General features: G+C 43.9%; 1 protein-coding gene across 4 annotated transcripts in view; it reads left to right on the top strand.

The window, feature by feature from the left end:
• Positions 1–22342, top strand: part of CAMSAP1 (calmodulin regulated spectrin associated protein 1) — a 32887-nt gene extending 10545 nt beyond the window's left edge. For 3 of the 4 annotated variants that reach the window (XM_078382619.1, XM_072985104.2, XM_078382618.1), the window contains exons 3-19: positions 1368–1630; positions 1798–1959; positions 3359–3439; positions 4457–4489; positions 7051–7192; positions 8330–8469; positions 8561–8657; positions 9415–9559; positions 11469–11560; positions 12644–12728; positions 13761–16176; positions 16949–17085; positions 17213–17421; positions 17537–17639; positions 18108–18223; positions 18962–19080; positions 20010–22342. In XM_078382619.1, the coding sequence (XP_078238745.1) occupies positions 1368–1630; positions 1798–1959; positions 3359–3439; positions 4457–4489; positions 7051–7192; positions 8330–8469; positions 8561–8657; positions 9415–9559; positions 11469–11560; positions 12644–12728; positions 13761–16176; positions 16949–17085; positions 17213–17421; positions 17537–17639; positions 18108–18223; positions 18962–19080; positions 20010–20312 (4643 nt within the window). In that variant the 3' untranslated portion in view covers positions 20313–22342. The remainder of the gene's footprint in view (positions 1–1367; positions 1631–1797; positions 1960–3358; positions 3440–4456; positions 4490–7050; positions 7193–8329; positions 8470–8560; positions 8658–9414; positions 9560–11468; positions 11561–12643; positions 12729–13760; positions 16177–16948; positions 17086–17212; positions 17422–17536; positions 17640–18107; positions 18224–18961; positions 19081–20009) is intronic. The other variant, XM_072985105.2, reaches the window with a different exon arrangement.
• Positions 22343–24482: the final 2140 nt, after the last annotated feature.

Below are 24482 nucleotides of genomic sequence, written 5' to 3'. Positions count from 1 at the left end.
CTATCTCCTGGAACTGCTGGGAAGATACGAGAGAATAAGCTCCATTCCACCTACTTAGAACAAGAATTAGATTTTTGGGGGATGATAATGAAAACAAAACTGGAATCCAGTAAGACTTGAGAGGTGGGATGTTCAACAAAACATTCTGTGTCTTCATCCTCTAAAAGAAGTGCTCCTGTTTAAGGTGTCAGCCAGCCAGCCACGGCTTTTTCTTGTTCAGTGACTGTGATTCTTTGTTGATAGCAAACTCCGAGGGCATCAGTTTCTGTTTGATAGTTAATTGCCGTGCTTTGATCCCATGAGCCAGAAATGCATAGTTTGGTCTAATAAGGAATATGTACACAAGACCTGATCTATGTCATATCTGATCCTTAAAAAATCAGAATGCCAGTGTGTCTTCATAACGTGTTGGCTTTCCGCTGGTTAGGTCTGCCCCTCTTCTGTTGTCTGTTAGTCTTTGTCTTTACCGACTCAGCTGAATGTGTTCATGGCTAGATAAATGGGCTTCTAGCCACTTGCCAGGAACACAACTGATGATTCACCGCTCATGAAGCTTGCTGGAATTGGATTTTATCTCTGAGGGTTCTTCTGTACTGAAATTGATTGACATCAAGCTGGGGAAAAATCCTTCACCTGGTTAAATATACTTAACTCCCATTGAAATGAATGATTTAATTGCTGAACTGTTCATTTCTCTGTATTAAATAGTACTTAAAATATGTTGAAACACTCTGGGTCACTGATGCCCAGTTTCAGTGTATATTAAAAGTAGTGTCATCTCTTCGTTGACTGAAAGATTTTAATACAGTATTCAGAACAGTGCATTTTAGTAATCGGAAAGAATGTTTCTTCTGTAAGAACAGCTGAATTGTGAAACTTTAAACTCTTCAAAAATGGCTAGCTGTACAAAATTTCATGTTGAGGTGGTTTTGTAGACAGCAGCTACCATTAGTTATTGTATCCATATGGGTTCAGATGTTCGAAAACAGCCTAGCTGTATCCTTTTCTAACCACTTTCAGGTCACCATTATGGTCTCGTGGCAAATGTGTCTGTGAGGATTTGTAAATTCACATGTACTCTTTCCCCATTGGTTTGTACTTCTGTTTGGACAAAGCAGAGAGAAATATTTGGATTTTTGTTTAGCAGAATGCTGTAGATGTAGGACAGAATGATTTTATGTTTTACCAGAAAGAGCTGCTAATCTTTTGTTCTCTAGTGGTCTTAAACACAAGAGAGTGGCTTGTTTGTGGCCCTGGGCATCTATGGCTAAGTTTGCAGCCTTTATGTTAATTTCAGTAAACGTGTGTTTTGGTTTTGCCTGAAACAAGAGATCTCTTGTTTGAGCTCATTTCTCTTTTGTTTTCAGATAATATCCCAGAGGAGCTGAAAGACCCATTTTATATAGACCAGTATGAGCAGGAACATATTAAACCACCTGTCATCAAGCTGTTACTGTCCAGCGAACTCTACTGCCGTGTCTGCAGCCTCATTCTGAAAGGGGATCAGGTGGCCGCTCTGCAGGGACACCAGTCGGTCATCCAGGCTCTGTCTCGGAAAGGGATTTATGTCATGGAGAGCGATGATACACCTGTGTCTGAATCAGATCTCAGCTGTGCACCCATCAAAATGGTTAGCTTCAGAAAAACAAGAATTTGCCTTTTTCTTTTACCGCAGATCTGTTGTGTCGCGTCCTCCTGTTTTTCTCTTCGACCCCTCCGCTCCCCGAACTGTATCTTGTTGGAATCGGCCAGTGTTGCTAAATGGTGTTTCAATCAAATGTGTCCTTTGTTCCTTAGAGTCCCCACATGGCAATGATTGATGCTCTCATGATGGCCTACACGGTGGAAATGATCAGCATTGAAAAGGTGGTTGCCAGCGTCAAATGTTTCTCCACATTTAGTGCCTCAAAGGAATTGCCCTACGATCTGGAGGATGCAATGATATTTTGGATTAATAAGGTAAAATAGTGGTGTAAAATATTGCCTTAATCTTTTGAGATGAGTTGATTTCAATTGTAATTGTAATGGAAAGCTTCCCTGTAGGAAAGGGAATTCAGTAGTCATTGCACTAGTTAAAATGTGTTAATTCTTTTCCCTAATGATGAATACTGGTGTGTTTAACAGAAGAGACAGCTTAGCCATCCCTAGCTGGTGTAAAAAGTAGTTTTTTGGCTTAATTGGGATACTGTTATTTTTGGAAATGAGCACAAGTAACCAGGGATGTCAGCCTTAGCTTTAAGAACAGGTTGGAGATTTTAATTAACACACATCTGTAGCTTTTGTGGAAAGGATTTTTCATGAAAATTTTGATTTCTTAAGTTAATCAGAAAGCTCTGGTACAGTAGATATCATGTGTGCAAATTCTAAACAATTCAGTAGATAATTCCCATATACTATATCACAGTAATAATAGTCTTTGAATCTTTCATAACAAAGCATGTTGGTGATTTGATACCTCGTTAGGTTTATAAATGTGGGGTAGAAAAGAAACTCCATTCTATCCTCTGCTAAAATACTGTATCAGCATGACACAGATCTTTCTTAGCTTTTGTGATGTATTAGACTTAAGAACTTGGGATATAATGACATCAAAATTAAGTTTCCATTGATTTCAACAGGAGAGATCTAAGGATTAGCAAATTTCATTATGAATTATGTAGAGCTATACAATTTTATCCATTTTGTCCCTTGTGTATGGAGTGTGCAAAAATCAAGATATTGTTTAGAAGGTTTGGGAGTTCAAAGGAAATGTCTTGACATTTGGTTTGCAAAGCAAAAATAAGGGGACTCAACAATGCTAGATTTATTAAATATAGAGATCTTTAAATATTTTTAAAATCATTTTTAATCATGGCAATTATTTAATATCTTTTAAAAGATAGTTTCTATGATATTTTATAACTCTTGGTCATTGTGTAGTTTTAATTGTGATCAGCTGTGAGAAAGGTGGCCTATAAATAATATAAACAAACAAATAATAAGTAAACTGGAAGGTGAATAAGAATCATGGCGCACCTGTGATCCCTTCAGAGGACAACAGCTAGCTGGAAGATGGGGTGGAGGGGAAGAGGAGTCGGGGGGGGGGGGAAAGCAGTGAGTCACCGCAGGAGGACATAAAAAACAGTAATGCAGGGGAACCATATCAAAGAGAGAAGTGTGTACAGTCCCATTTTTTTTGATGACTTTGTATCTATCCCTCTGTGTGTGACATTCTTGATGCGACGCCCTGTGGTTTGAGTTGAGAAGTCGAGAAGGACAACTGAGGGGGGGGGGAAGACAAATCATATAGAATATGAGCAGCACAGAGAATTTTAAAGAAGGGAATATGATGGTTCTTTACCTTCTCCCCTGGTTTTAGGTGAACCTGAAAATGAGGGAGGTAACAGAAAAAGAAATAAAACTGAAACAGCAATTACTTGAAAGCCCAGGCCACCAAAAGGTAAAAAAAACACAAAAACCCTACATACAGTGAACTGTTGGGGTGGAACACAGATATTACCTAAAAGAAAATCTCATGGTATTTTAACCAAGCTTTTTTTCTAGGAAGGGCGTGTAAGAGGGCAGAAGTCACAAGGCCGCCTCACAGTCTCTTTGCGTATGAATCCGTGCCATGATGCTTCTGATTTCTTTTCCTTCTCCTTCATTCTTCCCAGCTCTGCAAGGCGATGTTAGTGCACAGAGTTCCAGAGCCCTAGAGAGCTCACCTGTTCTCTTCAGTGATGGGGGAAGCGCCGTGCAGTATATGCACAGTTTCAATTTGGGTTTCTGGGGTGAATAGAGAAGTTAGAGCTTTTGGAGGTCGCTTTCTTGTTTAGGGTTAGGGCTATTCTCTGTAGTCCAGACTACGCTAATGTGTTAAAATGTCAGTGCTGTGTGTCGCTTCATCTTTGGGAGGGAGGAGGGAATGTGTTGGAACAATGTATGGGTTTCACTGTTGACTATGAAGATCTTTCGGGGGTCATGTTTTTCGTGCACGTTTGAGAAAACCTAAGGATTCTCTAGCTACTAATAAAGCATGTTATTAAACATTCAGAGAGATTAGCAGTTGGATATGTGCCTCTCTCCCTCACTTTCCCCCTGTAACTATTCCAGTGTACTAATACTGTAAAGAAATGCATCACTTTCATAACTGGAGAATATTAAGGTTTTTTTTTTCCTGAAATAGAAATGACTTCAAAGGTAGCGTAACTTGGAAGCATTTTAGTCAAAAGATACTGAACATAGAAGCACAAATGTGGGTCTGTATCACCTGCGTGGCTGCAGTAGGTTTAATTGGTGCTCGCCTTATTAAATTCCTTCATTTTATGACGAGGACCTTTGCATATTTCTTATATCCAAACGGTTCCACAATATGAAAGTGTGTGTAGATTCGGTGCCTCTTAGTTATTACCTATAACATGCTCTGCTGATGTTCCTCTCCTGTTCCCACATGCCCCCTTCCTTGCTTCCTGAGCAGTCTCCTTCCAAATGGTATTGGAAATTAGTACCTGTAAGTTAATTGATTTTACATGACAGTCGTCATCCACAAAACCATGGCTTTCAACAATTCTTTTGTTGGTGTCTGCTTCCATTTACAACGCTGCTTTCACAACTTGCGACGATCTTTTTGCCCAAAGACGGTGTAGTTTCCATCACGTGGTTCCTCATACTGTACATACAGCATACTCATCACTTTACGGCATTTCAGCATTATTGGGACTCTAAATCTGGGGAAGGACAAACAAGGAAACCAGGGTCAAATGTTGAGAACTTTGTTGTACACATCATTGTTCAGAAAAAATTCTGTTTTATGCAGTGTTAAGGTGAGGCTGGTCAGTTTAAAGAGATGGTGCTGCTGTCTCTTTGGAAATAGATTTTGAGATGGTTGATTTAGGAGATAAACCCAGTGGATTTTAGACTCTGCATTTAGGTCCTGGTGTGGTGATGTTGGAGACTGTGCCTGCAGTGAAAGATTTCTCTCTAGTGTGTTCATAACCTCACAACTACTCCCAGGGTTGCATCTTTGGTAGGAGTATTTTATTCCAAAGATATAAATTTGTAAGCACTTTGACTCAAGAAGAACCTGGAGTCAAAAGGAAGCTGGGAGTGACTGGCCCATCCTTGTTTCATAGAAAAGCCCTTTAAGGGCCAGAACAAGGGGACCAAGCTGAATCTCTTAGGGGCAGTTTCCACTTTTGTGGGCAAAAAGTTTTAATGTTTTTGTTTGGTGGGGTGATGGTCCAGTAGATCACAAAAATGACCTTTAGAGACTTGGGAATTGCCAGCTCTTGCTTTAATCCTTTCTAATAATTAACAGTTGAAATACTGTTCACTGGTTCTTGCATCCTACAAATACTGCTACCGCCCTGAAGGCATATGTCTGCTTATAAATAATACTGACCTTTGGGAGTCTCTTCCACACACTGACTTGTACAGGATTATTGTCAAATACCCTGTTTTATACATGTCACATGGGATTTTTTTTCTCTGTCAGATCAGCTTAACATTATTTTAGCATATTCCTGTAATATTCACTGCGGCAGAGCATCAAATGAAAAATTATCAAACACCATTCTCAGCATTAGATTGTCTATAGCAGGAAGTCTTCAAACCAGAGCAAAATATTCCGTCTTATGCCAATTGCTAAAATTGTGTTGGATTAGATTCCAGAATCAAGTCAGCGTTAGGTATTAAATCAAAACCTTGGTATTCAAGGACCTTTTTAATCACTTGAGAAGTCTTCATTATCGGTTTCTGCTTCATCTTAAGCAGCGAGGAAACCGTTAAGATGGGAGTACACTTTAAGCTAACCAGATCACCTTACTATGTATAATCATCCACTTGATTTGAATATTCATATTCAGGATTTAACAGATATTTACATGTTTGGATTTGTTAACCTGATTCTGATCGCCATCTTGTATCTTGCTATTTTTGTTGTTGTTGCAAAAGCCTGATCTGATGCATGCGCTATCACACTGCATGCTGGAACCAGTGGAATATGCTCGTGTGGTACAGTATGACTTACATTACATTACGTATTTATGGAGAGCTTCAGGCTGAAGGGGAAACAACTGACATTCCATATATTTTTAAAAAAACCCTGTTCAGCTTTCTTATGATGTCCCTGCCCATTTAGTAGGGCAGGTTTCTCTGGGTACGTTGTGTCATTCCAAAACTTGGCAGTGGTCCATGTTCCTCTTGCATGGGTGATTTTAAAACAGCCCATACAGCATAACTTGAAACTCACTTTTTTTCTCCTGTGTTTGCACTTTTTCTTTTGGAATTTGAAACCCATCTTTGTTTGCAGAAAGGATTTCTCAGCCTGCGCTCTCCTCAAATACATATATATGCATATATGCTTCATACATAGATGTGAACTTATGTAGATAGCTAGCAATCTTGTGTTCTTTACATTTTGGGTAAGAATAGTTTATTGTTATTAGTCTAGCCTAAATCCACTGCTGGTAAGTATTAGTCATTAGTGATTATCTGCAGAATGTGGTCTGAATAGAGTCTCTAAAACATGCCAGGGTTGTTTTTTTGCTGTTCGACTTTTCCTGTTGGATTGGTCAATTTGTCAGTTTCATCAGTTTTATTCTATCTTACGCTTTAAGAGGCTTCTTTAATATATTGAAATAACCTGGTGGTGAGGAGTAGAACTTGCCAAGGCACAGTGTTTGCTTTGGAAAACGTCAGTTACTTAGAGGAGTGTGCGTTACTTGTCACCAAGTTGATAATATGGGTCATAGCAGCACCAAAGAGCAGATACTTGGTCATCATACCTCATTACATAAATGTATGTTCATATGGTGTGTTGGTAGAGGAAGGGATACACTCAGTCAAAGCTGTATTTTTTTTAAAAAGTTCTAATTGGTTTGCAGGTTGCCAGTTGGATTTATTTGTAATCCAAATTATAAACGGATTATTTTTGTATTTACTGCGCTGTTTTTCTAAGTAGAGGCTCCTGCATTGTCTTAAAACATAGTTTGTCATGTGAAATCGAGTCTGGTTACAAAAAGCAGTTCTGCTACAGTGACAAAAAACACACACACTGTCTTCATTTGCCAGGTACGATACCGCCGCGATCACCTTTCGAGTCGGCAGCTGCCATTTTTCCCCTTGCTTGAAGATCTGATGAAGGACTGCAGTGACGGAGCTGCCTTACTGGCCGTGATCCATTACTATTGCCCTGAACAAATGAAGCTAGACGGTACGTTGATCCGCTTTTTTTGAGAAAAGATTGTGAACAGAGTCTCCATAGAAAAGGCTCTAAGTGTACCCAGCTAGATTTACAAATAGCCTCTGAATCGGGGATTCTTTACAGTCCCATCATGCTCAGTCCTGATCATTAGTGGGAAATACCGAAGGGCACACTAAAAAAAAGTCTGTCTGATTAGAATTAAGGAGACTAGAGTGTTTTGTATGACTTGGATAAAATCTCTGGATCAGACTCTTCTTTCAGTCTGACAGTTTCCTGTTTATGGTGTCATATTCTGGCCCTACGGTGTAAATATTGCCACTTGGATCAAAAAGGCAGTGGATTCCCAGTGAACCACCTTCAGGAAGCTGTCATATACTGTATGTGCTGGGATTGTTTAACCACTGCGGTTCCACACTAGAGATGGGGATATTTGTATTTGTAAACCAATATGAATATCCCCATCGCAACTGCACCTAATGCGGGTCTGGCCCATCCACTCACACGTCCCAGTGCCACAAAGGTCTTGCTCTTCCTGTCAATTGCGGCATCTGCTTGCTCAGCTGGCCGTTCCAGGCAGGGGGCGGGAGGGTGAGTCTCCCCACATGGCTACTGAGTGGCCAACTGAGCAGGGAGATGGCAGAGCTACTGCTGCAATTGGCTGGAAGAGCGGGACCTAATGCACACCTTAATATTTCGGTCCTTCAATCAGACTGTATAGAAATGTTCACTGTGATTCATGTTCTCCTGAACCCTCATGTCTGTGATACACTTTGGTTGGCAATGACTCCTTTTTTATTTTTTTGAGAACACCCCTGCATTTTGTGCAGATACAGGGTAGTCCTAGTGTTGCTCTAGAATCTCATTCCCGACCTTGGGTCCTCAGATGTTCTTGGACCACAACTCCCAGAAATCCTGACCAGCACAACTGGTGCTGAAGGCTTCTGGGAGTTTTAGTCCAAGAACACCTGGGGACTCAAGGTTGTGAAGCATTGCAGGATGTCTTTATTGCAGAATGTGTTGGAAAAGGGATACTTGACCTTATCTTGCCCTTGACGTTTTCCTCCTCTATATGATTCATTGTGGACTTATGGGTGATCCTTTGCCCTGCTTGGTGGAACTGATCTTGCTTCTTTCCCCTCTTGTTAGAGATCTGCCTGAAAGAGGTAACATCCATCGCTGATAGTATCTATAACATCCAGCTGCTTCGGGAATTCTCGAATGAATATCTGAACAAGTGTTTTTACCTCACCTTGGAGGACATGTTGTACGCGCCTTTAGTACTAAAGGTAAGGGTTGCAGACAGATGACCCAATTCTAAATACACGCAGACAGATTATTAATGCTCACGTTTCTTTCTTTTTCTTCCACCCCCCCCAGCCCAACGTAATGGTCTTTATTGCGGAATTATTTTGGTGGTTTGAGATTGTCAAGCCGGACTTTGTGCAGCCGAGGGATCTCCAAGAAGTGAAAGACGGTGAGATATTTGAGTAGTTAAAGCATCAGCATCTAGAAAGAGTTGTAGCAAAGCACTAGTTTTAACTGAGGTTGTGTGATATTTCTAATGTATTTCTAGGCATGAGCCTTAAAATGCAGTTCTTGCTTTCTTGTGGAGGCACAAAAAGTTGGTAGAATAAGTGGCAGAAAATTCAAATGGACCATCCCTTCAATGAATGAATAGGGGATGCAACCCATCTGACGCGTTTGCTTTTGCAGCTGCCACTGCAGTATATGACGATTGCTTGAGGACACTTCATTCCTAAACCTTTAGACTGTTTTATCTGGTGGACTAGCTCTTTGTGTTCTCTTTATGTGCAGCCCATGGAGAAGCAAAATCTGCTTCTTATCATTCCCCAATGAATATGGGCTGTACTTCCACGGTCCTTCTTTCTGTCAATATCACCTTTTCATCCCCCTCCCCAGCGAGCGACCTCCGTTCAAATTTAATTTTTGTGCTTAAAGAATATTTTAAACAGTCAATTAGCTTTAAAACAGTTCAGCAGGCTTGTTACGAGTCTTTAGACCCCCCCCCCCCCCGGTCTTCTGAGGTATCCTGACATTTCCTGTTAAAACGTGTGGCTTATTGGGATGTTACACCTGCTCTCTCTCTCAGCCTTTGGGGTTTTCTTGCGGCAGTCCAGCCTTAAATAAAACCACTTCCTTTTGAGAACTCCAGTTTTGTTTTGAGGTGACAAGATTTTGGCTCAACCCTAACGCTATAAATGAATATTTAGCGAAAACGATGTTGCAGCAGAAGAGCAGCCGCCCCCCCGTTCCGATTTCCAATGCAACCAAACGGAGCTTCATGGCCAGCCCAACGGCTTCGGCTTCCGCCGACGTGCAGCCCCCAACCCAGCTTCCTTCGGAGACTTGCAACAGGTATGCCCTTGCCTCTTGGCAAATTTCGGTGTCTCTGTCTTTGTGCTCAGTTCCTTTTGCGCGCTTTGGTTTGAGAGCTACAACTCGCAGGGCTGTGCAGCTGTGTGAAAAATGGCCATTTGGAGGCTGTGTTGGCAGGAGCAGTGGGTGACGTGGGCAGCCTCACATTCCTCTTGCTCTCAGCTGGTTACACCAATGCCTTAACTGGCCCGTTAACCTTCCTCCCTCTGTTCAAATGGGCCCATCAAAGCACCTTCAAATTTCCTGTCTCCTGGCTTTCTCTGCAGTTGTACTGTTGGGCACCCTCCATTCCTTTTCAATATGATGGATCCAAGACCCTGTTGTACAGCTGCTAGGTTTTCCTTGCCCCTCCTTAGATCTCTTCCGTGCCTCTGTGCCTATTAACAAGCTTTCTGGAGCAGTGTTTGAAGGTGACCCGTGTAGCCTTTTCGGCAGCCAGCTTGCTTGTGGTGGAAAATGGATCTGTGTTCTGATTGGATTGTCGGAGCTCAGCTGGTGGTGTGCTACTTATATACCCAAATCTTTTTTCCATGGCTAAATGGAGCGTGACTCTTTCCTAGTCTTCAGTTGAGAGGCTGCAGGGGTAGGGGAGCATCTTTCCCTTCTCTGGTACCACGTGGTGTTGCCTTCTTTCCCCCTCTGTTCCACATCATGTAATGTGGAAGGGGAAACACACTCTGTTTGTGCCTCCAGCACAGCTGAGGAAACCTGGCATGGCTGTTATAAATGCTTGACCTAGCAGGGGTCCTTTGGCTTGAGCTACAGGTAAATTCTTAAATATTGCTCAGTCGGCACAAGATAAAAGCAAAGGATCTACCCAAGGCCAAGAAAGCAGAATCTATGTAAAAAAGTACAAATCAGAGGACGCTAAGCCACTGGTGTTTATAGTAAGCTTTGGTAAGAATTCTGTAGACTAAATGCGCACTTCAGATGGAGAAACTGAGCTGAAAAATCTGAATTTGCCCAATCTCTCTGGTTTTCTAGTCTGAACAATGCTTTTTCTAACTAGTCTTCATCTGGAAAAGCAGTTTGTATAGTTTGTCACTTCTGAACCAGAGGCTGTTTTATCCTTTGAATTTATATGCCGGTGCTAATCATTTTAGAGAGATCCCCTGGTGTGGCATTTGTGCAGTGGTTTCCAGCCTTGGGTGCCTATACCTGTAAGTTCTTGGACTAAAACCTCCAGAGCTATGCTGGCCAGGGCAGTGTAGTCCAAGAACATCTGATGTAGTGGATAGAATGACAGACTACAACTCAGGAGGCCTGGATTCGAATCCATAGGAGCTCATGGGTGTGTGTGTGTTGAACTAGTAAAGCCTTAAATATCTCACTTTCTTTGAAAGACCTCTTAGGGTCACTGTAAGGCAGTTGCGACTTGGTGGCACATTACAGCTCATCGTTTTAGACCTTTATTTTCACCTTGGTTTCATTGGGCATTTCAACCATCCCCTTAAAGTGAGGCTTTGTGTATTGAACCTCCAAAGCTACTTTAATGTGTCAGTAATATACATTTTCCTAGTCAGGCTGCAGTAATTAATTTCCAAGAAGAACTCTTGAGACTCCTGCTATTATTCACTCCTCTCCCTTACTTAATCCTCTTTTTTATTAAAAAAAACCACTGTTCCATTTCAGAACTATATTCATTAACTTAAACATGACCACTTAATTTCAGACAGCTGCTATAGCTGCATTTTTATGGTTCCAGGACCCACCTTGCTCACTTTATTTTTAATCACAGTGTTTTGGCATTTCATTAAAAAAGGATGGGAGTAGCATCATGGTGTGTGTCTTTCCTATTACAGCATTGTTTCCAACAGCTTGTGTATATGTGTGTGGAAAAAAATAGCTCTCATTGATTGGGTGGTCTTATGTGTCTGTTTTGAAACAGTGGGAAGGGAAGTCCTGCCTTCAGCCCAGCCCATCCTTTGCTGCCTTTGAGACAGAAGCAACAGAAGTCACTGCAAGGGGAGGACGGCTCAGGTAGACAACAGGTTACCTTCGTTATGGGCTTGCAGAATGCTAACGGCTGTGAGAGGTTAATTGAAACACTTTTTAAAAAGTTGAATTCCCCTGAAAACAGCAAGACAAAGCATTGAAAGATTGGGGGGGGAGGAAGGGAATTCTTCTCAGCTTGGGAAGCAAGAAGTTGCTACCTACACTTCCCCTTCAGGTGTGAATCTCTGGAGTTGTGTCTGGGGCAAGCAAGGGGTAGCGTAACTTTTACAGGACAAAGAAAGGGGATGAGCTAATAGACACTTTTTCTTTTGGAAGCATAATGAGAACTTTAAATAAAGTTTTAACAAACATGCAAGCAAAACATGTCTTGTGTTCATCCTTATAGATCTTCAGTGGCTAAAGCAAAGCGTTTTGCTTATATACCGTCCCGTAGTGCTTAAAGCCCACTCTGAGTGGCTTACAGTTTAAATATGCAGGCTGCACATACTTCACCTTGTGCAAGCTCAGAAGGACTGAAGGCTGAGTCAACCTTGAGCTGGCTATCTCAGCCCGTTGGGATCAATCTCAGACTCTGAGCAGAGTCTTGACTGCAGTACTGCAGGTTAAGCACTGTGACAACCTGGCTCTCAGTCTTAACAGTCTTTAGGAAAGCCTGGATGTTCTTCCTCTTGTGTGACGAATTATGCAATTAGCCAAATTGGCTTTCTTAATTTGTAAAGGCTTTTAACTCAGGTTTGAACCCTGAATCCTCACTGCCCTGTCCTAAGTCTCCCACCAAGTTAGTCCAAGCCCCAATTCTAAAGAATCCTGCTGACATGGTTTTTCCCCAACTTACTCTTTTGAGGCTGCAATCTTAAGTACATGTCTTCTACATCGGTGTACATGGTTTCATTCGCCAGCAAGCCAAACATGATGGATAAGCTCCATTGGGCACTTACTGGATGACTAACTTGACTTATGCCAGTCACTGCAGCAGCTCCTAGATTACCCTCACATCGTGTAGTCGCCTTTCAGATGCATCTGAAAACAGCAAGGAAAAGAACTTGATCTAAACCAGAGGGTTCCTTCTTTAAAAAAAATTGTGCAACATCATTTTTCCCCCCCTAGGCCAGAGGAATCGTTCTAATTCATTGACCAGAGTAGATGGACCGCCATGGGATTCGGTTCTTGCCTGGCCAGAGAAGAAACAAAGGTAAATGGGCTGGATTATATTGTATGGAAGGTAAAATTAAAATCTCTTTTACATTCCTTTTGGATGGAGATGCTGCAAGCCCCTTGTTTGTTCAAGGAAACCAATAGTTTTTGATACTTTTTGCCTGGCTACCATTCATTTTAAGTCAGTATGAGGCTAACACTGGGTTTCTGAAAATAGGCCAGGTTATGGATGATGGCTTCAGGCCTTAAATCCAGTCTGTGCCCGAGTTCCTAAGAAAAAAAACGTTATGACTGGATTTTAGTATTTAAAGTCTGATTTCCAAAAAATGGAACTCATTGTCTCTTGATAGCTGCTGGCTGGTCCTTAGATGTAAGTATCTGATCCAGCCTTTGTTTTCCCAGTTGAGTCACAGAGTCTTTGACGTTCTCCAAATCTTAAAATATGTACATTAGACGTGGGATATTCATATTTGTATCTCTGGGGATACAAATAGCAGCATCACAGGTGCCATGGAGGCTCATTCCCTCCCTCCAGAACTGGCCGGTCCACTCATTGGTATCGGACAATGCTGTGGTCGTTTGTTGTCATTGTTGCGCCGATCTGGGAATGAGCCCGGCTGCCGCTTCCCTGCCTCCCTGAGCAGCCGGCCACTCATCAGCTGATCAGGGATACTCCCCACCCTGACTCCCTGCTGGAGTGGTTGGCTGCGTGGGAAGGCAGGGAAGTGCTGGCCAGGTTCCTTCCTTGACTGGCATGATGACAACCACAAAAGACCCCAGCGTTGCACAGCACCTGGCAAGTGGACTGGCCTGTTCTGGGGTGGGGGAGGAATGGGCTTTCATGGCACCTATTCATTCCCCAGAAATATGTATATGGCCCGTATATAATGTACATCATTATAATATGCAAAAGGAATAAACTGTGACCTGCAGAGGCTTATCCTTGAATTTGGGTTTCATGTGATATACTACTGCAGCTAACTAGATCATTTTTGCTTAAAAGCAGCTAAAGGGACCAAAAAAAGAGAGAGACCGTTTTCTCTAATGACCCATTGCTTTTTTTTCACAGGCCTCTTTCCCAACCAACCCCCTTCGCCCTTCATCATGCCACCAGTAGCGACGCTGACCCCAGTTCGGGAGACAGCATCAGTTTGGCCCGATCGATCAGCAAAGACAGCTTGGCTTCAAACATTGTCAACATCACTCCCAAACAGCAGCCTCAGCTCGTGCAGGGGAAAGCCAGCGGGAAAAGCTTGTTAAGCAATGTTGAAATCGAAGATGAGGATGAAGAACTGATCGCGATCATCCGCCCGGATGCTGTGCCGAACCATGGCAATCTTGAGCTTCAGTGTGCGCCAGCTAGGTCGCCCGGTACAGCGGCAACAGCGTGGGCTCAGAAGTCCCAGGGCGAAGCCTTAGAAAATAAACCGGAGAGCTTTTTCCTTGAGCCTTTAATGCCCGCTGTTCTCCGGCCGGCAAAGGAGAAACAAATAATCAACAAGGAGGATGAGTGTGGGGAAGGTAAAATGAGAGGAGGCTTTGGGGCAAAGAGACTGACCGAGGGACGCAAAAAAATGAATATTAGTCAAGCGGATCACAATCTGAATCGGACTTTTAATGTAACACCCAGCTCCGAATTATCTATGATCGCAGGTTCCTGCGTGGCCGATCCAACAGTACATCCAGAGGTGAGAGTGGAGGCTTTTCGGCCTCAGGCCTGTAGTAGTTTAGAGCCTTCCTCTCATGACCAGTCCTTTGGGGGATTCTTCCTTCATCCTTCTCCAGCAGATGAGGATCCAGGGAGCAGCCCGAACATCAGCTACGTGAGAAGCCCAAATTCCCACACCGCCGATACCTCATGGACGATAATCAGGCAAGATTCTGATTCAGATATTCTAGATATGGAAGAAGCTGAGCAAGATCTAGTGGCGGACGATCACCCGATCATTGCCAAGTATATCGGAGAAGAGGAATCGGCGAAGCTCCAGGAAGACATGAAGGTCAAGGAGCACGAAGATAAAGACGACGCTAGTGGACGGTCCAGTCCGTGTCTGAGTACCATTTCTCAGGTTAGCAGCGTTTCCTTGACCAGCGGGAGCGCCAGGATGACGAGCTTTGCCGAGCGGAAGCTTCACCGGCTGAACAGCTATGAAACGAAATCCAGTACGAGCAGTTCCCAGAAGACCACGCCGGACGGTTCGGAATGTTGCCCGGCCCCGTTAACCACGTGGAAGCAAAAGAGGGAGCAGAGCCCCACCAGGCAGAGCAAAGACAACGTGAACCTGCTGGCCTCCGAGCTGGCACAGCTCCACATGCAGCTGGAAGAAAAACGAAGAGCCATCGAGGCTCAGAAGAAGAAAGTGGAGGCCTTGTCGGCCCGGCAGCGTTTGAAGCTGGGCAAGGCGGCTTTCTTGCACGTGGTGAAGAAAGGGAAAGGGCCCGAGGTTCCTCAGCCGCTGAAGCCAGAGCATTACACGAAAGAGTTCTCGAGGCACAACGGGGAGGGCGTGGATGACGTGGCTCTGAGCACCAAATCGGAGGCCTACCTCGTTAAGGAAGAGGGCGGCGAGGATTCCCTCGACTCCCTTGAAGGGCCCAAGGCGAAGGGCCAGGAGACGTTGGCTTTTGTGGAGCCGAGCCACCCGAAGGAAGCCACCCTCCACGAGATAGAGAAAAGTAAAATGATCTCCACGGCCCTTCTGGAGGAAAACATAGAGTCCGCCGACATCAACGAATGTGACCTTTCCCTGGAGAAGCTGAACGAGACCATCAGCACCCTCCAGCAAGCCATCCTCAAGATTTCGCAGCAGCAGGAGCTCCTCATGAAAGCGCCGGCGGTGCCGCCGTCGAGAGGGGGCGCCCAGGACCAAAAGATAAAGGCGCCAGTTCATTTTGTGGAGCCCCTCTCGCCTACGGGCATGACCGGCCTTCGTAAGCCCCCTCGCCTCGGCCAAGGACGGAGCCCTCGGTCGGGGAGGCCGTCGGAACTGAAAGTGGCGAAGGACCGCCAGCAAACCACGACGCGCATCAAGACCCCGACGCCCAGCATCGATACCTTGCCCCACCTCAGACAGTTCTCGTCAAACAATGTGCCCAAGACGCCGACCGAGACGGCTCCCGAACCTGCTTTGGAGCCGGGTGGCGCCCCCCGAGATAAACTCGCTTCGGATAGCTACAGGCTGTGCGGCGAGAGCAATCAGCGGGGGGCGTTTATCGTGTCTGCCGCCAAGGACACGAACATCCTCTCCGAAGCCCTCAAAGACGTGAACAGTAACATTGAAGACTTCCACACGGCTTCTGGGGACGGCTCCGTCGGCGAGAACCTCTCGGTGGAAGAACCGCTGAAGGGCAAAGGCAGCCTTATTGAGGTGGATCTGTCCGATTTGAAAGCGCCGGAGGAAGAAGGTGAACTCGAAAGTCAAAGCAGCTCAACAGATCTGATCAGTGAAATGGACCAGAAAGCAGGAGTTGGGTTTTTCTTCAAGGTGAGAACCAAACAACCAGTCACTCTTAAAACCGTAACTGAGGGGCAGCAGCAGTAGTCTCAATTTTAAAAACCTCATGCCATTCTTTAAGCTGAGTGTGCCGACAACAAAACAAAAAAAAAGCTCAAATGTATAGTTTCATAAAGAAGAGTGTTTGAGAGGAAAGAAAAATACATGGATAAACATTGGGCCCAGGACCCTGTTTAGTCAAAGCACTGACGTAATGCATTGTTGCATGAGTGATTCCCCCCCCACACACTTGTGCAGGGAGCTTTCCACTACCTGCTTGTGCAAGTGGAAGTCAAAATCACAGCTTTTCTTTATTTATTTAAAATATTTTTTGTCACATCTTTCTCCTTAAAAAGGATCCAAGGCGGCTTACATCACTGAAATACATTATTTGAAGCTAAGAAGAGTGAGTTAGAGATGGGGGTATTTGCATGTGTATACGAGTACAAATACCCCAGCACAGGTGGAGATAACGAAGGTCCAGTCCTCTGGGGCCGGACAGTCCACTCATCCTTCCGCGGCCGCTGCGGGCTCCGCGCTCCCTTCCAATCGGGGGTTTGTAAACCAGGGAAGTAGCAAAGTGTGTTGTGAACTGAGAAAATAGTAACACTTGCTAAATCTATGCTTCTTCCTCCCTCTGGTGTCCGAAGAGAGGGCAAGTCATGAGATTTTTTTAAAAAAATTACCTTACCCATTGTTTTGATGTTTCTCCATCCTCTCTGCAAAAGGTCTCAGTTTCTCACATGAATTTCCAATTTGGCAGGATGAACAGAAAGCAGAGGATGAGCTTGCCAAGAAACGGGCCGCTTTCCTCTTAAAGCAGCAGCGCAAGGCGGAGGAGGCCCGACTCCGGAAGCTCCAGCTGGAAGCCGAGGTGGAGCAGAAGAGAGACGAAGCCCGGTAAGGACCACGTCTCGGTGTAGTAATCAGAGGGACGCCTTTCCACACACCACCTCCATCCTCGAGAAAGCAGGGTGCGACAAAATGTTGAAAACCTTGTTTGCTTTTTTTTTTTTTCCCTTCCCAGTCGCAAAGCTGAAGAAGACCGAATACGGAAGGAAGAAGAGAAGGCCCGGAGGGAGCTCATCAAGCAGGAATATTTGAGAAGAAAGCAGCAGCAGATCTTGGAAGAGCAGGGCCTCGGGAAGCCCAAATCTAAACCCAAGAAGCCCAGGCCGAAATCGGTCCACCGGGAAGAGTCCTACAGTGACTCGGGGACAAAGTGTTCTTCTACCCGTAAGCGACGGGGTGCCAGTTTGGTTTTCCTTGTCCTTTTAGTGGTGGTGGTGGGGCTTAGCTTCCTTTTTGTTACGCGATCTTTCACTTCTCTTTCATCTCTCTCTTTCGGCAGCTGACAATCTCAGCAGCGCACAGTCGGGTTCCAGCCTCTCCTTGGCATCCGCAGCGACGACTGAGCCGGAGAGCATTCACTCCGGGGGCACGCCATCACAGAGGTAGATAAAGTGGTTTTTTTTTAAAAGCCTTTTGATGGTTGAGCTTATGGAGAAAGGCGGTCCGGATACCATATCAACCGGAAAAATAACAATTATACGGTCATGAGTTCTCTACAAAATAAGGGCCAGCTTTTAGATAACAAGTTTTTGTTGCCTGGAACTCCATGGCATGCTGTGTTATCTGATTTTGAGCATGCATTTGAGAAGCAGGTAAATGGACATTGAGAGGACTTTAATATTTTAAAGGAGGATTAATGAGTACCAGGATGAGAGAAATCTGCCATGCCAAAGACTTTCCAGTAATTTAGCTGTGACGATTTGTGGTTAGTAATTGAGTGAATCATCGTTCACTAGCTGATCCATCAAGCAATTTATACAACTTTCCCTGCTCTTTTTGTATTTGCGGGTGTACATAAAGAATGTGGTCTGTTAAGTGCTTATTTTTTTTTCTCTCCTTGTCTTGCCCAGAGTGGAGTCAATGGAATCCTTACCCATATTAAGTAGAAACCCAAGTCGGAACATGGAGAGAGATTGGGAGAACACCTCCACAGCTTCCTCCATCGCGTCGGTGGCAGAATACACCGGTAAACCTGGTCACGTTTTAGCCGTTCTCTTGCTAGGAGGCCTCCCGAGGCCTGTCAACCAGGTTCCTGAAAAATGGCGTGAAGATGAGTTGCATGATTGGGCTTCGATGCTCAGGCTCCCCTTTTGAACACAGCGAGAGTGGAGGGTTGCATTCTTGCAACCAGGACGTTGGGTCTCGGAAGTAGGGGGGAAAATATTATCAGGAAAGCACCTTGCTCCTTGCAGGTGTCTCTTCAGTTTCCCCAATAATATCCCTTTAAGGTCCCCTTTAAGAGGCAAGTGGACTTATTCATGTGGAGGAGAAGAGCTCTTTAAAACGTTTTGGCCCCATTCATTGGATGTGTAGGTGGGTGCATCTCTTTGTGTGTGTGTTTGCAGAAGTGTGTGCCCATGGTTTCTGTTTCCTGACTTATTATAAACAGTTTTATCCTGTTCCCACAGAATGTTTAAGCAAGTTAAGATTTGCTGAAGTCATTGAACTCAGCGGAACTTGAAACCAGTCATGACTCATGTGAATCTTTTTGATTTCAGTGGGTTTCTCCTCCTAAGTGTGATAAATCCAGAGGAAATCCTCCCCATATACATTATGGCAAAATTATATTAAGCTCTTGTTGAATTATACCTCTCCGTTCTGCCCCAGAACAACATGTAGCGCCTTAGTCTCTTTTTCTCTGTTTTGAAAATGCCCAAGTTCAAATTCACAAGTTGTGTATTGGAAAAAAAAATCTCTTTAATAGGTCCCAAGCTGTTTAAAGAGCCAAGCAGCAAGTCAAACAAGCCCATCATCCACAATGCCATCTCCCACTGCTGTCTTGCTGGGAAAGTGAACGAGCCGCACAAGAATTCCATATTGGAGGCAAGTGTTTCTCCGCATCAGCCGATGACCGCATGCCGTGTTTCTCGTCCCGTCACATCTTTGTCTCAGGCCGAGCATGTGAGATGGGCAGGACAGATTCAGTCCGAATCTTTAGCGCAGCAGTTTCTAACTTCTGCTGCTGATATGGGCCGGTGCGCTCTGATGGAGCAGTCAGAGGGTGGGACCGGATTGGAGAGAGGTGTGTTTTTCATTCGCCGTTGGACTATGAAACTTGGTGAACATGAGCTTATTGCTCTCTCTCAGTCTTACTAACTTATTTCAGAGGGTAATAAAAAGAAGACAGGGAAAGTCATGCATGCAGCTTTGACTTCACTGGAGCAAAGGCAGGATATACTGTATTTTTCGCTCCATAAGACACACCTTTCCATAAGACACACCAATTTTTTAGAAGAAAACAGGAAAATATAATCTGTTTTCTTCGCTCCATAAAGACGCACAGACTTTCCACCCCCCCTGTTTTGTGGGAAAAAAGTGTGTCTTATGGTGCAAAAAATACAGTAAGTAAATAAGGGTTAGGTCAAGAAGACTGCCTTGGATTATGCCTTCTTGCCAACTTGTATTGCATCTCAGTGAACTATGGCTGTTGGAAAATACTGTGTGGCCCCATGGGTGGCCTGGCATTTCTTGAGGGGGGCATCTGATGCCATGTCACCTAGCTTGACCCTTCTGACCTTGGGAACATCTGTAGAGGCCTCCTGATGGCATCCCATGCTCAGAGGGGTCTGCCCCACAGTGGTTCTGAGTGGAGCCTCTACAGATGTTCCCAAGGCCTAGTGGCACACTTAATTGTTGCATGCCTCCCTGTAGCTGCTTCCTAGACAAGCGCACGGCAGTGTCCTCTCTTCGGCCGGCCTTTGTTTCCACAGTCCTCAGTCTGGACATTTTTTCTCCTCTTTCTTCTCCCCCAGGAGCTTGAGAAATGCGATGCCAACCACTACATCATTTTGTTCCGGGATGCCGGCTGCCAATTCAGAGCACTTTACTGCTACTATCCCGACACGGAGGAAATCTACAAGCTGACTGGAACAGGGCCAAAAAGCATCACCAAGAAGATGATCGACAAACTTTACAAGTACAGCTCGGACAGAAAGCAGTTCAACCTGATCCCGGCCAAAACCATGTCCGTCAGCGTCGACGCGCTGACGATCCATAACCACTTGTGGCAACCCAAGCGACCTGCGGTGCCAAAGAAGACGCCGACCCGCAAATGACATTAGATTTCCGCGGGGAGACTTTTGCAGGGTTTCGTCGCTGGGGAGGAATTCTCTCTCCCCCCCCCCCCTCACCAGGCTTGGGTATGAAACAAACAGAACCGTGACCCCCCCCCCTTTTTTTTAAACAAAGAAAAGAAACAGAGAGGGAAAAAGCAGCTTCTGAAAAGTGGATGCAAGGAGCGAATGAAGGAATGAGTTCAGTGTTCTTTGTTTATTTGTGTTCGTATGGATGATAAAATGGCTGTCAACACCCGTTCCTAATGACAGAGGCTTTTCACGTGAGAGAAGGTGCATGTAGCAAGATCGTAAGCAGTGGTTTCCATTTACTTGAAGTTCTTCATTGGTACAAATTGGGACATCATTTTTTGCGACCTTTCTGGTCTGGCCTCTCGCCCTGCCATCAGTGAGTCCCAGAAAACTAGCACGTGCTACGCTACAGCAAGCCGTTGGAACAAAAAGGCCTTTAGGAAGACCGGCTTGTCCCTTTTCAACGTTGGGGACCCTAATAACATACGAAGCGAACAGAACTTTTACCTACTGCCAACGTTAAAGGCAGACTACGACTCTTAGAGGGGAAAAGGAAAAACGCGACCCAGCCCTTGCTGCTCAGAACAAAGTTTACCTACAGTATCGATTCTTTATAAGCACTGAAAGATGTAAAATCTCTCTTTCCTTTTTTTTTTTTTTAACGACAATGGCGGACTTATGCAAATAACCAGTGGTTGATGGACACTTCTGGAACACAATCATGGAGAGGCAAGCAGGTGCTACTGGCTGGAAATATCCCCAATTTAAATCTTGAGACACTGAATGGAAAACAGTCGGCCTGGATTTTCTGTTTCAAGTAGTATCTTAACTTTTTCTTTTTTGTCTTTTCAATCAAGACAGATCCTAGTCATAGTGGAATGTTTTCACTCAGAGCACGTTACTCCTGTATAATGGTGCACTTAACAATCACAAATTCTAACGCTTTTTTAATCATGTCTCGAAATATAATTCTACTTCGTCCTGTCTCTCTCTCTCTCTCTCTCTCTCTTTTTTAATTTTTATTCCTGGCTGGATGAGAAGCATGCTCTAAACTGGAGTGTGTGCTCTTTTTATTTTATGTTGGGGCAGAGTATATACTAATACATAAGGAAAACCAACCGACCAACCGGTTTTCATTTCCTAGCAGTTTTTAAAAACCAATATGCATTTGTTTTGGAAGGCTCGAATTAAGTCAGATGGCATTGTGTTTGTTTGGTTTATTTATTTATTTTCCATCTTGAAATATTAAATCTTGAGTTAAGACCTTTAAACGCAGTGTATTCTTTCCCTTTTAGAAAAAAAAAAGAGCTGACATATAACGTTCAGTTGGGGTAGTTACGGCAGTCTTTGTAATCAGGTGTCTGTTTTAAAACACAGCCCCCCCCCCCAAGGAATTAGCAGTGTCTTTTCTTTCTGCCAGGTCTAGTGTGTCTTGCTTTGAACTGCTATCTTGGAGTTGATAGGGTTGTAGCTTTCGTTTGCACACATTTCCTTCTACTTGAAGTGTTACTTGAATATGTTTCCTGTAGTGCAGAGGAGCATTACTGCTAACACTACATGGGAAGAAGAAGAAAAAATGAAGCTCTGAAACACAAGCCAGGGTAATAACTTAGCAAACTTTAAAAGAATAATAATAAATTAGAATAAAGATGAGTTTTGTATAGAAGGGCTGGAAAAAAAAAAGGGTGCATAACACTAACGAGACAGATGCAAATGAAGGTCTTCCGGTGCGGTCTTCCCGGTTCTGTCCCCTTACGATACATTTTAAAAATAGTCTGGCTGTAAATTTTGTTCCATAGTTGGGCTACCTTGTAAATAAGGAAAAAGCTTTATTATTTCTAAAAGTGCTAAATATTAAAAAAAAAAGACAGTCATGGGTGTGGGTTCTTTTTGTTTTGTTTTTTGTTACATACTTTTCGTGCTTTATTTCTCACTGTTTGATATTATGCGACATATTTATTTTATGGAGGCACTGAAATTTAATAAAGATCATCAGCTGATTTTTTTTTGTTCTTCCATGCATCTTTTTGTTGCTTTTTTTCCCTCCCTTCCTTTTTGCAGACATCTTGTCTGCTAAAAGGTCGGTGCAAGCCTTTAAGGAAATGTTTCGCCGTGTTCTTGCATGTTTCTTCCAGCGTCTTCATGAGATCCCTTGTGAATTTCAAATCATTTTTGTATACGCGAATGTTTATCATTTAACATCATAGAAACACATCACCCGAAATCCTGTTGCATCAGTGTGCCAGCGGGGACTTGGTAGGCTTGATGGTGGCGACGGTGGCAGCTTCTTACCGCTACATCAAAAGTTCTGTTTCGATTTTGAATCACGTACAAACTCTCGCACAATAAGATCAAGTGATGTGCAATCTGGGAATTGAACCAGGGGTGCTTAATTCGTAACAGTCTGCCACTGTCAGTGATGTTAGTCCCCTTATGCAGGCATAGCTGTACAACAGGATACCATCTATCATCAAAGAATACACAGCATGGGTGGCACATGACTTCAACAGCAGTTTGGTTGACAAAAGCCCGTCTTCCTGTGTAGAGAATATGGCCCAGAAGGAGAGCTTGCTCAAAAGGCAATGTAGGATTAGATCCAGATTTAAGTCAGTAGACGTGTTGAAATCAATGGAGCTTCTGTTCTAAAGGTCTGTTGCTTTCAATAGGCCTGTTTTAAATCTGACTGAATCTTGATCTGGTCCTTTGTGTGGTGAGGGAGATTGCCTTTTCTCGGGTGATCCGAATTGAAAGTTCCTTGTGAACAGTGAACTGGTAAGAGTTCTTGTTAAACCGATGTCTTCCTCGGGCTGTACATTGACCATTGCCCCAACATTTCCATCCATTTCATAAGTCCTCAAGCTTTGGATCTTAAGAGTATTTCAGACGTCAGCTGCCGGAAGCCCTAAGCACTAGGCATGCTGGCTAGAAGAGTTCCCCAATGGACAGCCAAATGTTGAGAAAGATTTACCTGTTTTAATCTCGCTGACTAATTGACAAAGCCCAGAGGCTTTAGGGGCAAATGAATGCAACTTTTCTGGCTGCGCTGTCGATATGAGTGATTCCCCTAAAATAAGTTTTATATGGAGGACCGGTTTTAATAGTTACCTCCTAGGTGGAACAAATTCTCCTTTACCTATAATTCTGTACTTCTTTAGCGGAAAATGTTCAGGAGAGAAGGTTAAAGGTAGAACCCACCAAGGCACTGTTACTAAGATAGTCCTGTAAAATGATTAACATATTAATTGCTGATGGAGCCATGGTGGTGCTATGGAGATGAGACTCCACTCACTGTGCACATGGCCGCACTGGAGAATAAAGCCCCCCCTGCAAGAGGGGAAGAAACCAGCAAGCAACAGGTTCCAACTTGTCTGCCCAGCAAAGGGAAGCTGCAAACGTCAAGCCTGCTTTAAAAAAAAATTACCCACCAACTTCTAGCAAACATTCAAAAAGAGTTAGATTCCATTGCTTCCTCTCTTGTCGGAAGATACAGCTTGTCCAGCAATGATACGTAAGTCTGGGAGATCTTGATGGGGTTTGGGAGACGCTTAACTGGGACAGTCTTCACTGCAACATTTTGTTGCAGGGCGTGCATATTTACAAGACAACCTGATCCAACCAAAGGGGGAAAATGCAAAGCAATTTCAATTTCACTGAGACCGATCTCATCTTTGTAAAAATCTTGATTATCTCAGCTTTGGGTTGCTCGGAAGGTCTGCAGATCAAAGCTCTCCAGTTTTTTTTCCACGACAGAAGATTTGCTTACATGGTTCATTGAAGACGACATTTCTCCATTCTCTGAAAATAAACCAGCCTCGGATCAAACTCTTAGGTCCAATCATAGGCGAAGGGGCTCCGTATATAGGTGAGAAATCTCACAGGGTGCAAGGAAGTGGTGGATTCCCTTCCTTAAAGATTTAGAAGAAAAAAAGATCAGCAAAGGAGGAAGTCTTTGGATAAAACCATTCATGTATTTCTCATATATATATACTACCATGTTTCCCTGAAAATAAGACCGGGTCTTATATTATTTTTGCTCCAAAAATGCATTAGGGCTTATTTTCAGGGGATGTTTTAATTTTTTTTCCATGTATAACCATCTACATTGATTCAAATACAGTCGTGTCATCATCTTCTGCTTGC

Source organism: Pogona vitticeps, chromosome ZW-PAR (assembly GCF_051106095.1).
Source record: "Pogona vitticeps strain Pit_001003342236 chromosome ZW-PAR, PviZW2.1, whole genome shotgun sequence".
Taxonomy (NCBI): Eukaryota; Metazoa; Chordata; class Lepidosauria; order Squamata; family Agamidae; genus Pogona; species Pogona vitticeps.
The sequence above is the reverse complement of the archived record's forward strand: the minus strand, read 5'-3'. Positions and strand labels throughout refer to the sequence as shown.